Source organism: Lepisosteus platostomus, chromosome 4 (assembly GCF_059453375.1).
Source record: "Lepisosteus platostomus isolate fLepPlt1 chromosome 4, fLepPlt1.hap1, whole genome shotgun sequence".
NCBI lineage: Eukaryota > Metazoa > Chordata > Actinopteri > Semionotiformes > Lepisosteidae > Lepisosteus > Lepisosteus platostomus.
In genome coordinates this window covers 46089772-46104021 of record NC_142614.1, presented here as the reverse complement: position 1 = coordinate 46104021, position 14250 = coordinate 46089772, and the positions used below count along the sequence as shown (strand labels likewise).

The 14250-nt window shown below is 36.5% G+C and overlaps 1 protein-coding gene, 1 long non-coding RNA gene and 1 other non-coding gene across 5 annotated transcripts in view; 1 reads left to right on the top strand and 2 right to left on the bottom strand.

Annotated features, from left to right (window-relative positions):
• Positions 1-147: 147 nt before the first annotated feature.
• LOC148673239 (uncharacterized) lies at positions 148-3586 on the bottom strand. The gene is made up of 2 exons (XR_015935968.1): positions 2426-3586; positions 148-1972 (listed from the first exon to the last, which is right to left on the bottom strand). It is a non-coding gene; the product is annotated as an uncharacterized LOC148673239 (long non-coding RNA).
• LOC148673240 (small nucleolar RNA SNORA47) lies at positions 2561-2688 on the bottom strand. Its single transcript, XR_015936233.1, has one exon. It is a non-coding gene; the product is annotated as a small nucleolar RNA SNORA47 (small nucleolar RNA).
• A 1555-nt stretch (positions 3587-5141) lies between the features above and the next one.
• The window catches only part of pde8b (phosphodiesterase 8B), a 102143-nt gene continuing 93034 nt past the window's right edge, over positions 5142-14250 (top strand). For 2 of the 3 annotated variants that reach the window (XM_088629620.1, XM_088629619.1), the window contains exon 1: positions 5285-5668. In XM_088629620.1, the coding sequence (XP_088485746.1) occupies positions 5591-5668 (78 nt within the window). In that variant the 5' untranslated portion in view covers positions 5285-5590. Of the gene's footprint in view, positions 5669-14250 lie in introns of all 3 variants that reach the window. The other variant, XM_088629621.1, reaches the window with a different exon arrangement.

Genomic DNA, 14250 nt, shown 5'->3' with positions numbered 1-14250 from the left:
GTGGTTCTCAAACTTTTTCGACCAAGTACCACCCCTGATCAAGCCAAAGCATCCAAGTACCACCTACAATCTTCTCATAGGAACCCCAGAAAATCTCAGTGACCAATATGAGCACACGTATGTGTGCACACACTCACATACACATAATAAATATTAAATAAACTTTATTTGATATAGCGCCTTTAAAGGTGGCTTCTCAAAGCACTTTACAGAAAAAAACAGGAACAACAACAAATAAAAATAATAAAAAGCACCATTTCAGTGAGAGGGGTGAGCCTGTTTCGTTGAGCAAAGCAGATGTGAAGTCATTTTTTGAGCCTTGATACAATTCACAACAGAGTCTTAACAGATTTTAAATCAGGCATTTTCTTGACGGCAAAGGTCTCCCAGTGGATGTTGCACTTCATATCTGGAGCAACCTCTCTCAATTCGTGCAACTACACCGCTGTGTCGGCTTGTCATCGCTCTAGCACTGTCGGTACAAACGCCGACGCATTTTATCCAGTCAATTCCATTCTCTTCGATAAATTCATTCAGAAACTGAAATATGTGCTCTCCTGTAGTTCCTGTTGATAGCGGTTTACAGAACAGAAAGTCCTCATGGGACATGCCCTCAAACTCATATCTAACGTAAACGAGCAAATTGCCCAAACCGACTTACAGACTCATCAAATAGCAGTGAAAAGCATCTGCTTATTTTAACGTGCTCTATTGGCGTACTTTTAATATAATCCGCCATTTCAATAATTCTATGAGTGTCTGTCTTTCAGAGGGGGCAGCAGGTCGAGCTGTTTAGCAGCTTTTTTTCCCCACACATACTACGTGTCAGCTCTTTTGCCAACGGTAAATAAGGTTCTTCAAAAATAGTGTGGGACTTACCTGCTTTAGCAATCCGCAAGCTTGCATTTTTCCCCATTTCTGTTTTAGGAGTCTGTCTCAGAAGTTAAAAGAACTTTTTTTATTTCATGCGCATGGGAGCGAAACACATTGACGCTAGAACAGTTCTTAAATATTGTTCTGCAAGACGCATTTCTTTGCATTCCTGTGTTTACAACATTGGCATTGTTCTAAAATCACGCACATTCTGCTACCTCCCTATTTGCTGGAGATAAGTTTTTTTTTTAAAATACAATTGGTCACTTGCATCCGTAGCACGCATTCCTATAGAGTGGTATAGAATTACATTGTAGCTCTGTGTCCACTCATGTATCAGCGCGCGCTGCATCGTAGTATGTAGGCTGCGTATTCGACACGTCTTAAAATAAAAAATATGAAAACCCGTCCCGATTTTTCAGTGCACACAAAGTTGCAGGGTCATATGGCGTACCAGCTGGCGGTGCTCCGCGTACCACTCCTGGTCCACGTACCACAGTTTGAGAACCACTGGTCTAGATTAAGCCCAAACTTCAATGCACCTGCAGTACCAAAACTAAATCCAGTATCTGATAGTAACTTTCTATAAGATGGTATATTTATTGTTTGTGCACATCCTATATCTTCTGGCAAACATCTACCATCACATTTTTATATTCTTGTTCACAAACGGGCTGGCAAGCTTTGATTTAATCGAGACATAAAGGCTGCTAATACTATTCATAACTGGTTCTGTGGTCTCAAAGTATCTTCCAGTTTCTTCAGTACAAAAACTATAATTGTGGAAAAATGGCCTATGCTACCTCCTTTAATCCAGTATTCCCAGTAAATCAGGCTAATATCAAACATTTTCAGAAATTAGTTTTCAGCTTTAAAATTGTAAATTCATAAGCCTTTCATTTGTGGTGAGATTAGTTTTGCAGTATAGCAATTTCTTCATTTTAAGGAAAATATTTGTATCCCTTGAGGGATTTTGAGAATATTAACTACACAGTGTGATAGAAAGGGGGTAATTCTGGGTTACTCATGAAAGTCACTGTGCTTAACCTAATATTAATTGTTCATTTTAGGAAAAATTTCAAGAACCCAGTGAAGAACTCTGTAAAACAAAAATGAAACGTTTTTTGAGTTATTTCATCTGAATTGTCTTCAGTCCTGGGAAGTTGTAACCAATTGCCGCTGCCTTCTCCGTCCTCTGCTGTCACCTGTTGCTTTCATATATAAGCTATGAGTGTAAATAACGTTAGTTTTGTAAAAACATAACATCCTACCAAAATAAGGACATACAATATATTACCGCATCTTTAAAACTAGTATATTTAATGGTTTGTCACAATAACGTTTTAGGTCTAAAGAGGCTCCCGTGAAACGCGTTCAATGTCTTCTTTTATATTTACGAATATGGTATTTCAAAACCCTCAATAATATGGTGAGTAGGGTTGAATTTAATTTAATAAGTGAAATGCTGTTGATCTGCAACTGCACAACTCGATAAACGCACTTAAGTGCAAGAGGTTCTTTAATGGACAGCTGAAGAAGCTGCTGAACTTACCCAATACTGTAATCGTTTTAAACGGAAACTTCATGGACGATAATGGATTCCACTTTACAAATCTGTAAAACAAATCACGGCATTAATTTAGTTTCCAAGAAGGCTTAAAAATAAAAATAAAATTTTAGTAACGTGTAAGCAGACGCAGCAACGCTCTGTGCATGGTATTATCACAGAACAGGAGGCTGCATCTGAATCATTAGTTTTGGAGGTTGTAACCAGTTAAAGCCGCACAGCTGCTGCTCAACCTTCTCAATCCTCCGGCATTTTCTTCATATATATGGGATATATAAAATCGGACTGCATTTTGTAATCAGTGACGGCAAACGCGTGTTAGCCGCAATCTGAGAATTGACTTCTTCCAGAAGAGGCTCGAGTGAAACCAACTGTTCACCGGAAACCAGAGTTCACTAACCATTTCACTCGAAGGAATAATTTAATAGTATTATTGATCTTTAATAATATGGCTTACGTTTTTTAATGTTGGAGCGCAGATAAAGTAAAGGCACCCAAAAAACGTACAATATGGCAAGAATTTCTGTTTACACCTTAATGGAAAAAAACAAATACACATAAGTGAGGTTTCCTGCAAGCAATCCCCGTATAGTTTGCTAGTTCAATAAGATGTTTTACCTCAATATAGGTTAAAGCTATAAATTGTATATTTAGGCCGTGTCCATTCCTACGGTTTTTATTGAACTTAATTAGACTTGTAGTTTTAACATCGCCAATTAGCAGCACAAACTCGTTTACTTCGTTAGTTTATAATTTAAAAACTGAAGTTAATAAATTCAAAGTGAAGACTACTTACAGAAATCTTACATGTCAAATAACATACCGATTCTTTGCAGTCTCTCCTTATGGAAGACACGTGTGCAAACGTCGCAACATGGCGCATGTCTCTTCTTTTATTCTTGTGAGGCGTGTGACGCAAGTCGGGCGTACGTGCGCCACCTGGGGGATCCTTTTATATTTTTACGTAGCTAACTATAGGTCGCCTCAGATGAAAGAAGCAAAAAGGACAGACTCAATGCCCAAAGCTTCAAAAGCATAGTTCTAAAATGATACTGTTAGCCTTCTGAGGCACAGGAGACATGAAATGTTCAACCTTTCATGTGTATTCGGTTTTAGGATTTGGAAATACAGACAAATCTAATAATAATAATTAATAATAATAATTGCTTACACTTCAATAGCGCTTTTCTGGACACTCCACTCAAAGCGCTTTACAGGTAATCGGGACTCACCTCCACCACCACCAGTGTGCAGCATCCACCTGGATGGTAAAGTTATTAATATTTTGTGCATTAAATTGATAAGGCCATTTTCCACAAGAACATGCAGTGCAAATAGTAGGAAAGACAGCCTGACGTAAAATATCTTACTCACTGCATACGCTCTATTAATTGATGAATCCTTCAGCTGTCTGAATTATTAGTTCTGTACTTAGCATTTCAATACATATTTTCGGGATAAAATGTGAATGAATAGAAATGAAGCCCAAAGCACAATGATACAATTATTTATGTCAGTGCCCATGTAAAAAGAAAAACAGACAAAAAGAGAAAAAATACAATCAAAATAGCAATAACATTAAACAAAAATAAAGACAGACAAAAAAAAACAGGGAAAAAGATAAGACTAATTAAAAGCATAACTGAATAGTTATAGCTTGAGTCTAGATTTGAGGACTGTTAAATAGCGTACATTTCTCAGAGCGGCAGGAAGAGGGTCTCAGAGATGTGGAGTAGGCAGCTAAAAAGGAGACACTTGTACCCATGAGAAGGTTCTACAAAATGTCTCAGCAGAGCATAAAGTCCTGCTTAGTACATATGGAATAATAAGAGATACAAAATTAGTGTTCCTTGAGGGCTTTAAGAAGTTTAAAGGTAAAATTTGTAACTGGATTCACTGATGTAACAGAAAATAAAGGAAACTGGGATCCACCTGCCCTATATTTCGAAACGTAATGTAATTCCCCCATGTGGAGGTGCACTTGAAACCAAGAACACAAGGCACTGCCTAAAAAGGGAGGTTGTGGGAGAATTGAACAAGTTACACCGGATTGTTGTTGAAGTCGAGACCCTGAGCTCTAGACTACCAAACTGGCTACGTGGGTCCAATGTCCTCCTTTTGTTCAGAACTGTTCTTATGGGACAGGACCGGAATTAAATGTAACACTGGGATGTTACTGAAGTTTACAGCAAGGTAAACAGTCTTTAGAAATTTCACTTAGTAGAAGAAAGGTCATGAAGATTAGGGACTGACGCACAGAGCTGTTGCCCATTTAGAATGTGGAACTGATGTTCCTTTTATCGCTATTTACTAAGCACATCTCAAATCCTTCTGACTTAAAAGGGCTCAGATAGTCTAACCCATGTCTAACCAGTTTTCTCAAAAAATGTTCTCAGCTGTGTGCAGAATATACAGCATACCGTATATTACAGCCCAATTACCAAAAAAACAAAAATTCTAAATTCCGTTTTTTAAACGTGGCAAAATTGGAAATTCTCTGTTACTTTTAGCATAAGAGTCCTGAAACTTAAGGCACGAAGTCAGCAAAAACCGCGGTCACCAGCAGGGGTTTCATATTTTACTTGGATCATAGCGCGGCTCAAGGTCTTACAGACTTCATGCAGAACCTTGAAGTTAGGAAAATAATTTAGTACTGGTTTCTCCGACCAACCGGGAGCCGATGGACCATTATCAAGATTTATTATTATTATTATTATTATTATTATTATTATTATTATTATTATTATTAGTGATGGTGGTAGAGATAATCAAAATCAATGTACTTGATCAATTAAACTCCCGGGCTAGTATTAATTTATTAAGGGAATAATTTATTAATACTGCACTGTATTACCGTGGTGCACGTAGACATCTGTTAAGACAAACGTACCATTGGTATTGGATTAACAACTGATAATTCTGTAGACATTAGCCCCCAAACTGCATATTATTAAGTGATATGACGGAGAGCCAAAGCACGCCCTGTCGTCAAGTTAGAGGGTGCAATACTAGGACCTCAAGCCAAGCCCAGTGTTTTTTTCTTCTGAAGCGGAAAAAAACTGTTGCTGCTGCACCAAGTTTTAAGGATTGGCTTCGCAAGTAACTAATAGGCGAGTATGAAAGGGAAGAGACTCACCGAGCGTTTGTAAGATGGCAAGTTTTCTTCCTGGTAACATGAATGAAAGAAAGAAGATTGAGAAGGAATTTAACAATGGACCTTGTGGACAGGTAACACCAGACCATTTAATCGTGTTTTCAATATACAGTTCGAAACGGAGCAAACTGTCAGCATAAGCATAAACAGCTGTTCATCTAAATTTCTGTCCAAATGCTTTTGCTATAGAGCCAGTAGGAAATTTTGCGTGAATTGTAACAGAAAGGTTTTTAAACTTGGAGCAGCATGAGGTATTTGTTGTGTGATATGTCTTGGTATATATTTTGAATAGCATTTTCCCCTCTCTTCAGAATAGATAATATGAAATAATAAAAGTATCCATCCTAAACCGTGCGTGCCATGCAGACGTGATTGTTCGTGCTTTATTCTGCAATGTATTTTGCTTTGTTAACTGTGGCAATGTTTTGTGGAAATTGGATCTCAATAACAGGCTACACCGCCAAAAAAGTAGGTTTCCCGAGCTACCTGTATCAGTCTCTTTGTTAAACAACACAAAAGGAAAATGTATAGGCAGTGAATCACCTTGCATGAACTGAGTCACTTACTCTACAGCTAACAATATCTAAAAGATAAGTCAAACGTCAGCAAACACTTCACTACTGCTAGTGTAAACCAGTACAACGCAGGTACACTCACTGGAGTCCATTCATTTTAAGTTCCTTGTTTAACTGTTCCACCAGCGTTTAAACTCGGGGGATCTGCAAAATATCCCAACAACAGATTTGAAACCATTCATAACCAAATGAAGGCAATGATTGGCTTTCCATCACGGAAAAAGAGATTCGTTAAGCCTAAAGCTAATTATCATATTTGTGCAATAATATAGTAGTAGCAAATCCAACAGGAAAATATATTAATGGGGTTATGTTTTGTAAAGCACTTTGAGACTCCGTGATATGACAAAATTTTTTGACAGGTTTTATTATTTTAATACTATATAACACATAATACAGGTGTATCGTGTACATATTATATATTTAGTTTTCAAAATTAGTCACATTGATAAATGAAGACCTTTTCATTTTCCTTGGGTTATTTTTCTTACTTCTGTGATAGAACACACATTTAGTAATACAGATTAATGTCATCCTTACTGTGCCCACAGGTGGAGTGATAAACATGGTACATTAAATTGTTTTAAACAATTGTTATAAACCGTTTATCTGTGATAAAGTATGTGGTATTTCACTAATTTAAAAACAAAACTGTTACATACTTTTTTAATTGTGTAAGAAAAAACAAAATAATACAATGAACAGCAAATGCAAAGCAAAAATATTTTAAAAAGTAGAGCCCATAAAAATGGTAAATAAATACATTTGAAAAATTCTGCAAGTGAATAGGTCCTGTATTCTCCACCCAGCCCTGAAAAAAGATATTTTTTTTTGGTTATACAGTAGTTAGTAGTTGCATATCCTCTGGTTGAAGAGTGATAGTAACTTGGGAATCCTCATGGAGATGGGGCAGTCAGGGGCCTAGGGGTATTGTCACAGCAGCTTGTCTATGTCACAAGTCGTTAGGCTATTGTATAGAAAATGAGTTGTAGTTATAAATGAATGACTAAAATGACACCATTCATACAGTAAGGACATACGTGTAGGTATGTCAACTCCAGTTTCTTGGATTGATTAATCTTTGGGCTGGCACAGTCTGGCCTAATTAATTTCCCCCCCATTATTATTTTAATGAAGTCGTGTTTCAGTTCTCCACATGATCAGCTGTTCAGTGGAGTGGCTGGTGCATAATTCAGTTGAGGGGGTTCCTCTCCAATATGCGAAGCCCTTTGGGATGAAACTCTCTACGCAAGTGCAAGCAACAGTCCATAAACGGTTCAATTCTAAGTATTCAGAATGTCTTCTCTGTAACTAAAGAAGCACAGTGCAGGAAGCTAGCTGATAAGGGTTCCAATGCAGACTGCAGATGAGGTGCTGTATATTACTGAAGATAAACCCACCTTTCACAGATTCTCTCTGGTCAAACAACAAGCATGTATACTGGGAGTGTGTTTCACTCTACCTAATTAACTGCTTTTTTCTTGATCTCAGGAATGAAACCGATGGACAAAACAGAACTGTGTGGCATTGGATTTTGTTATGAATTTTGGGCATTGTCATATGAAAGGTCAACTTGGTTAACTACTTTAAGTATCTGAAAATATATTTCTACTTTATTGATGTAGTACTAGAATGAAAATATAAACGTAACAATGGTTACAGACAAGAGAGGGACATTCGACACATCTGGCTTATTTGGTTTTTCAGTAGCTAATGGTTCCCAAGGATCTCACCCAGTCATGTCTTGAAAAATGCCTGGATGAAATCCCACCACATGGCTGGGCAGCCTGTAAAGGATAAGTGGTGTTCAGAGTACAACTGGTTATATCAATTATTTCAGGACCTCTTTTTATATTTCCCGTCTTGTACATAAAAAGATGAGATCATGTAATACTTTTTTCAGATTACTGGTACTGATGTAGGCATTCAAGTCTCCATCATTTCAGGTGAGCTGTGCATGGGTGGGACTTAAGCTAACTGTGCTGTCAGTAGCTAGGATAGGGATACAGTCAGGGAGGATGAGCCTGTCAGGAAAGATAAATGTTTGAGAATCTGGAAGAGTGGAAAATAGTGCAGTGGTTCTCCACACAGTTCCTGGGGGACCACTGTGTCTTTGGGTTTCTGTGGCAGCTAATTTCTTAAACTCAGGCGATTTCAATTTTCTATTTTAGGTGCATTTTTAGAATAGTTTTGACTTCTTGAAAAGCTACAGTATGTGGGGCTTGTGTAAATAGTACCAACCTTGTACCTGTGACTGAATTGAAGATCTTCCCTTCATTTTTCTTATTTCCTTTTATTAAGGTGTTTTAGCTGAAATGCAACCAATTAAAAACAGAAGGATAAAAAGAAACCCCTATAGTGGGTGCGTTTGATATATTGTCTTTCACTCCTCTCTCTGTTCATCATAAACTGATTTCCTGTTAAATTGTCCTGAATTAACAATATCCAATTGTTTTTGGCAACAAGGACTGAGTAAAAAAAATCTAGTTAAGCAAGTAGATCATTACATTCATCACTTTGCACCAGTACTAAAGAGCCCACTTAGAACAAACAAGTAGACACAACAGTTTCTCAGGACCAAGGCTGGAGACCCTTTTAGTTCGTGAAGTTGGTTCAGGAGTTCAAATGCTGGTTTAATTGACCAACCACAGAGGTTATGTTTCTGAAAACCCCTGTGGTTGGCAAAACTGCAATTTTTTATTTCTTGAGTATATGGGAAATTGAATGTTATGTTCTCACGGTCTCTGTTACACTCATAGAGGTTGCTATAACTTTCAGATTTCTGCTTGAAAAATGACAAATATAATAATGTGAATTACAATTCAACATATGAATGCAATCAAATATATCCTGTGGAGGATATCCAGTAGGCAGCAAGCTGGCACGGTGGGCAGCATTGGTGCTTAACAGCAATGAGGCCCTCTGCTCAATTCTGGAACCTGGGGAGCTGTCTGAGTGGAGTTTGTATGTTCTGCCCTGGTTCGCGTGGGTTTCATCCAGGTGCTTTGGTTTTCTCTCATAGCTCAAAACATACTGCTACAATGTAGGTTAATTGGCTTTGGAAAAGACTGGTCCTGGTGTGGGTGTGTGCGTGTTTGTGCCTGCCTACCCTGCAATGGACTGGTATCTCATTCAGTATGTACCTAGTCTTGTGCCTGTTGCTTGCCAGGATTGACTCTGGCTCCCCTACAACCCTGAATTGAAAAAGAAGCAGTTAGGAAATTGATGGTTGGATATCTTGTGTGGTTTGATACTAATTACAATTATACAGTATACCTGTATATATGTATTGAATTAATGGGGTCACTGCTACATGCTGTTAACAGACTGAACTGCACCTGCTACAGCCAGCTCTGTAGATTTGAAGAGCTGCAGAATATCTCTAGATTAACATAAATAAATTTAATTGCACCCAAAGTTCTAAAACACCATAGCAAAATGTACTGATGTACAATTGTAACACTGTACAAAATGTACAAAATCCTCATTATCCTCATTGCGGTCTACAGAGAACACAACCCATTTGCCTTCAACATACAGTACAGGTCACATACGTGCTTTGACTGAAAGAGTAACAGAAACTACTGTACTTGCCAAATAATGTTTAATTTACTGTTTTCTTCCATATTGTGTACAGGAATGCTAATTTTCTGCCCAGAAAAGGAAATATTGTTCAATTAATAAAGGTGATTCATTTCATTTTAGTTGGACGATCAACTAAAATGAAACATTTGGAATATTTAGTGAAGGAAAAATCAGGGGTTTTTGCATCACTAATGGGAACAAAAAAGAGACAGAATATACACTGGATGGCGTTTCCTAACAATATTTTTAATTTTTCTCTAGGTTTTCTAACCAAGTATTTAAAAATGTAAATCATAAGTATTTTTCTGTCCTGACACAATATGTTTGAGCCTCAGTAGCTGGTTATGACCAGAATCCCACAAGTTTCTGCACATATTTGACTCAGCGCTGTCAGGGGCAGAGTAGGAATTGGAAAGCCTAGACTTTCTTAGCTCCTGGCAAAACAAGAAAGACTCCTACAAATCCTGTGGAGTCTTCCAGACGATGGTGTTGTAAAGCAAAAGCTAGAGAAAATGCTTTTAAAGTATTCCATTAGTTTTTTTAAATGAATAAGTTGGAGGAATTATAGCTATACACATGCTGCAAAGATCACTGCAACTTATTTGTTTTCACAATTATTTTCCCACACCTTCTTGTTACTTTTAAAAAGTAATCCCTTGCATGTAATTTGGAACTTTAATGGATTACATTTGAAAAGCAACTTTCCCCATTGCCAATGTTAGGCTCAGCAGGTTCTGTATATCTGAATGTTGTCAATAAGTATTATCCCATGTAGTCCGCAGTGCACTGTATGTGGTTTCACAGAGCAAATGAAACTAAAGAATCTTATTTCAGCAACAAATTTTGTGAAAATGAACATAATAGCTTTTTGAATATAAGGGTGTGTAAGTAAGTTTAGCCACAATTTTCAGACTGCCGTATGGCATAGCTTTGTTGAAAATGTTTCTCTCCTGCAGATTCTCTGCACTCTAAACACTGTTGCTGTAAATACATTTAAGGAGTGTTTTAAATAATTCATTTCTAACAGCCAGAGATTAAATTGATCTGAAATCAGGGCTGTTCAAAATAATGTCAGTGGAAAAACACAGAATCAAATAGCTAAAATTATCAAAGTATCAGGAACACACTGTTTCTAAGAAGTTTGATAAACCAATCGATGTATTTTAAAACAAACAAGACAAGCATTCATCGGTAAGACACAGACCTGTCCCCCAGACACAATCTTTTCAGTGTCTGTACACAGTCTTTTCTGACATTAAATGGGATTTTTCGATTTAACCTTCTTCAGCTACATCTTCCTCATCTAAAGGGGACAACCACATTGCATCCATTCCCCAACAAGATGAGTATTTTACTCAACACTAGATTTAAACTGAAATGTGTAACCCTTTTCAAACAGACCAATGCAGTCAATGTGCTTTGTTAATACAGAGTGAGAAAGTTCAAATTATCATCAGTCTTTGATGATAACACCACCTGTATTGCAGTGAGCGTACTGTGAGGCAGCACATTATTCCATGTAGTCTGCATTGCACAGTGTGATTTCACAGAGCAGATATAACTACACAGTCTTATTTTGATGATAACTTGTTAAATCACGATGTGATTTACTATGTTTGCTTTTCTGTCCTTAAACTGGAATATGTTTCTTGCATATTTGTATTGCATCTTTACTTCAACTGAGTGTGCTCATATCATTAGTAGCACATGATAATTTTTGCAAAAGTTCTGAATAATGAATAATGTCAAGATATTTTCTGTCATGCCTTGATAGAATTTGGCTACTAATATCTGACAATTTCAAAATTGGCTCCTGGCAATATTGTTCTATAATGATGAATTTGTATTTATATCACAATATTTCCATTTACATCTTGAGTGAAGCAGACTTTCTTTAGCAACATGACCTCCTTAAAACTGTCTATTTTAACTAAAAGCTTGGTATAGTTTTTAAGACAGGTTCCATTAGAAATTACCCTACAATGAGCATTTGTATCGTAAACCTTTCTTTAGAAGTAGTCATTGTTTATTTGGGTATGACAATTACTATAAAATTGTGGAATATGCACAACCCACTCTTTTTGTTCCATTGAGTGGCAAAGTTTGATTTATCCTCAAATCTGTTCTCCTTTTGAAGCCATTTTGTCACAACTGCAAAAAAACGCTGTTAGATTGAGTTTTCATTGGAAGGTGAAATACTGTACCTCCTTATAAGCTCACATAATACACTTTTACATTACCTGCAATATGCCCTCTTCACAACTTGGCAAATTAAGGTAAGTTGTGAGATGTTCTGTGTAGGATCTAGACCCATTAACATAACGTGTTTGTGTACTTTATGACTTTTATATGATTTCAGAATTATTCAATATGCCATCTTAATTAATCTTCATGATTACAAGAGTAAAGGTTTGATCTTATTACTTTTGTCTTGGTCCTGCTTGGTGCTGCCCTTTGATTATTTTCAAAGATGTGTGTTTTAAAAAATGAATATTACCAAGGGTTTTGCATATCTCACTAGCTTTGTACTGTGGGCATCTTATTTTTATAACAGTTACAGATAATAAAAACCTAGGTGTTCACATGCACTGTATGTACAGATTCTTTCAACAAACTAATTTTCAAAAATTGTTTTCTGGTATTAGGTACCTTTTCACTTGTTATAGATCCACACAAAATAAGAAAAGGTGTTATGTGTTGCTTACACAAAGTCTATAGCCTCCCATAAAAAGGGGGAGAAAAAGCATTTTAGATGCCATATAACTGTTTGATTATTTCTTGAAGAAATCTAATGTCCTGCAAAGTCTAATGTCTTAAAAACATGTCCATACTGTAAAGTAGTAACCAGTAAATGTAAAAGCTTTTTGGATCAGCACATTTGTGTGAGTTATTTAAAACTGCACATTTTTCATACACTCAAAAGACACAAATCTATAATATCATCAGTCAAACTTCTCTGCAGTACTACATCAATACTCGAATAAAAAAGAATGATCTTGTATTTGTCAACTTAGCATTAATTATTTTAAAATAATGATAACGGTAATAATTAGTACCAATGGATGTGGCAAAGCGATATGAACAATATTAATTAATGAAAATATCAGTGGATATAACCTTGATTTACTATTTTCTATTTCATGAATAAAAGTTTTAATCAAATGTTTGGGAGGAGGTCAAACCCTAGTCTCTCCCACTTCCACCAACTGATGTATTAATATCGCTCCGGCTTACCAGACCTTACCTTACTAAAGCTTCAAATGAACCTTTCATTTAAATGTATCACTTGAACTGATAAGCATATCCTCTTTCTTATTCTATTTTAAGTCTTCATCATTTAAGAATTCTGCATTGAGTTTTGACTCACTTCTTTTCGGGAGTTTTGACAGCCTTGTCCTCTTATACAGGTTATAGCTCTCCTCTACCAGATGATTCAAATCATGCCTCTACTCAGTAAGGGTTTTGCCATACTACTGAATTCTACAGTATATACTGCATAGAGTATGTTAATTGTGTTGGTAAAAACAATGTAGCTGTGTGTTTTTTTTTAACAGGAAATAATTTAATCTCAAAATATGTTGCTTGCTTAATATCTTGATCCTTTTTGTAGCCTTGTTATCAAGGTATAGTAAAAATGGCAGCTTGCACAGTGGTATATACATCTCCAGTAAAGAGGTATTCATATCTTTAGCTACCTGTATATTCCACTGACTGTAAGAATTGTTAAACTGCTGTTAAAGTGATGTCTTGACCTGGAATCAAATAATTGAAGTTACAAGGAAAATGTATAATCCTCTGCATTTGTTAGAATATGCCAAGAAGGTGACACTCTTGCACATTGGCAACACAGACTTTTTGTCAATGGAGGTGCAATAGTCAGTGTAGTATGATGGGCTGTATTGTAGTTTTGAGTCACTTAATAGTGGAGGGGATAAACATTTAAATTGGTTTGTGTGTTGTTATTTAGCACTTCAGCACTAAGCAAAGGAGCCAAATGGCAATGAAAAAACTGGAGATGTTAGTAAAGAGATGTCAGATTTGTTTTGCTTCTGTTGTGTGTGGCAGTATCCATTTAGTACACCACGTACACAACAATGTTCCTAGAAACTTTGAAAAAGTTGTCTGTAACACAGGTGTACATAAGATACTACTTTGTAAAATGAATGGTGTGTTGGAGGAAATGTCCTTTAAGATGTGATGTGTTACTTGATTCAGTAACATACCGTACTGTCTAGGTCACTGTATCTAATTAGTCTTTAAATTCATGTTTCCTCAAAATTATTGTTCATTTTAACAAGTAATTCCTTATACATCTTACCCATAACTGAAATTAGTAGGGGGTGGTCAGTTGGGTTGCAGTGCAGGATATTAGTTTATTTCAGTTTATGCCTAATTAACACACTAGTCTACACATACAGACAGCATTTACAAAGGGCTACTGTTGCAAACAGTAACCACACAAAAATGAGCTGCCTGCATCTGAAAAGACACAGTGT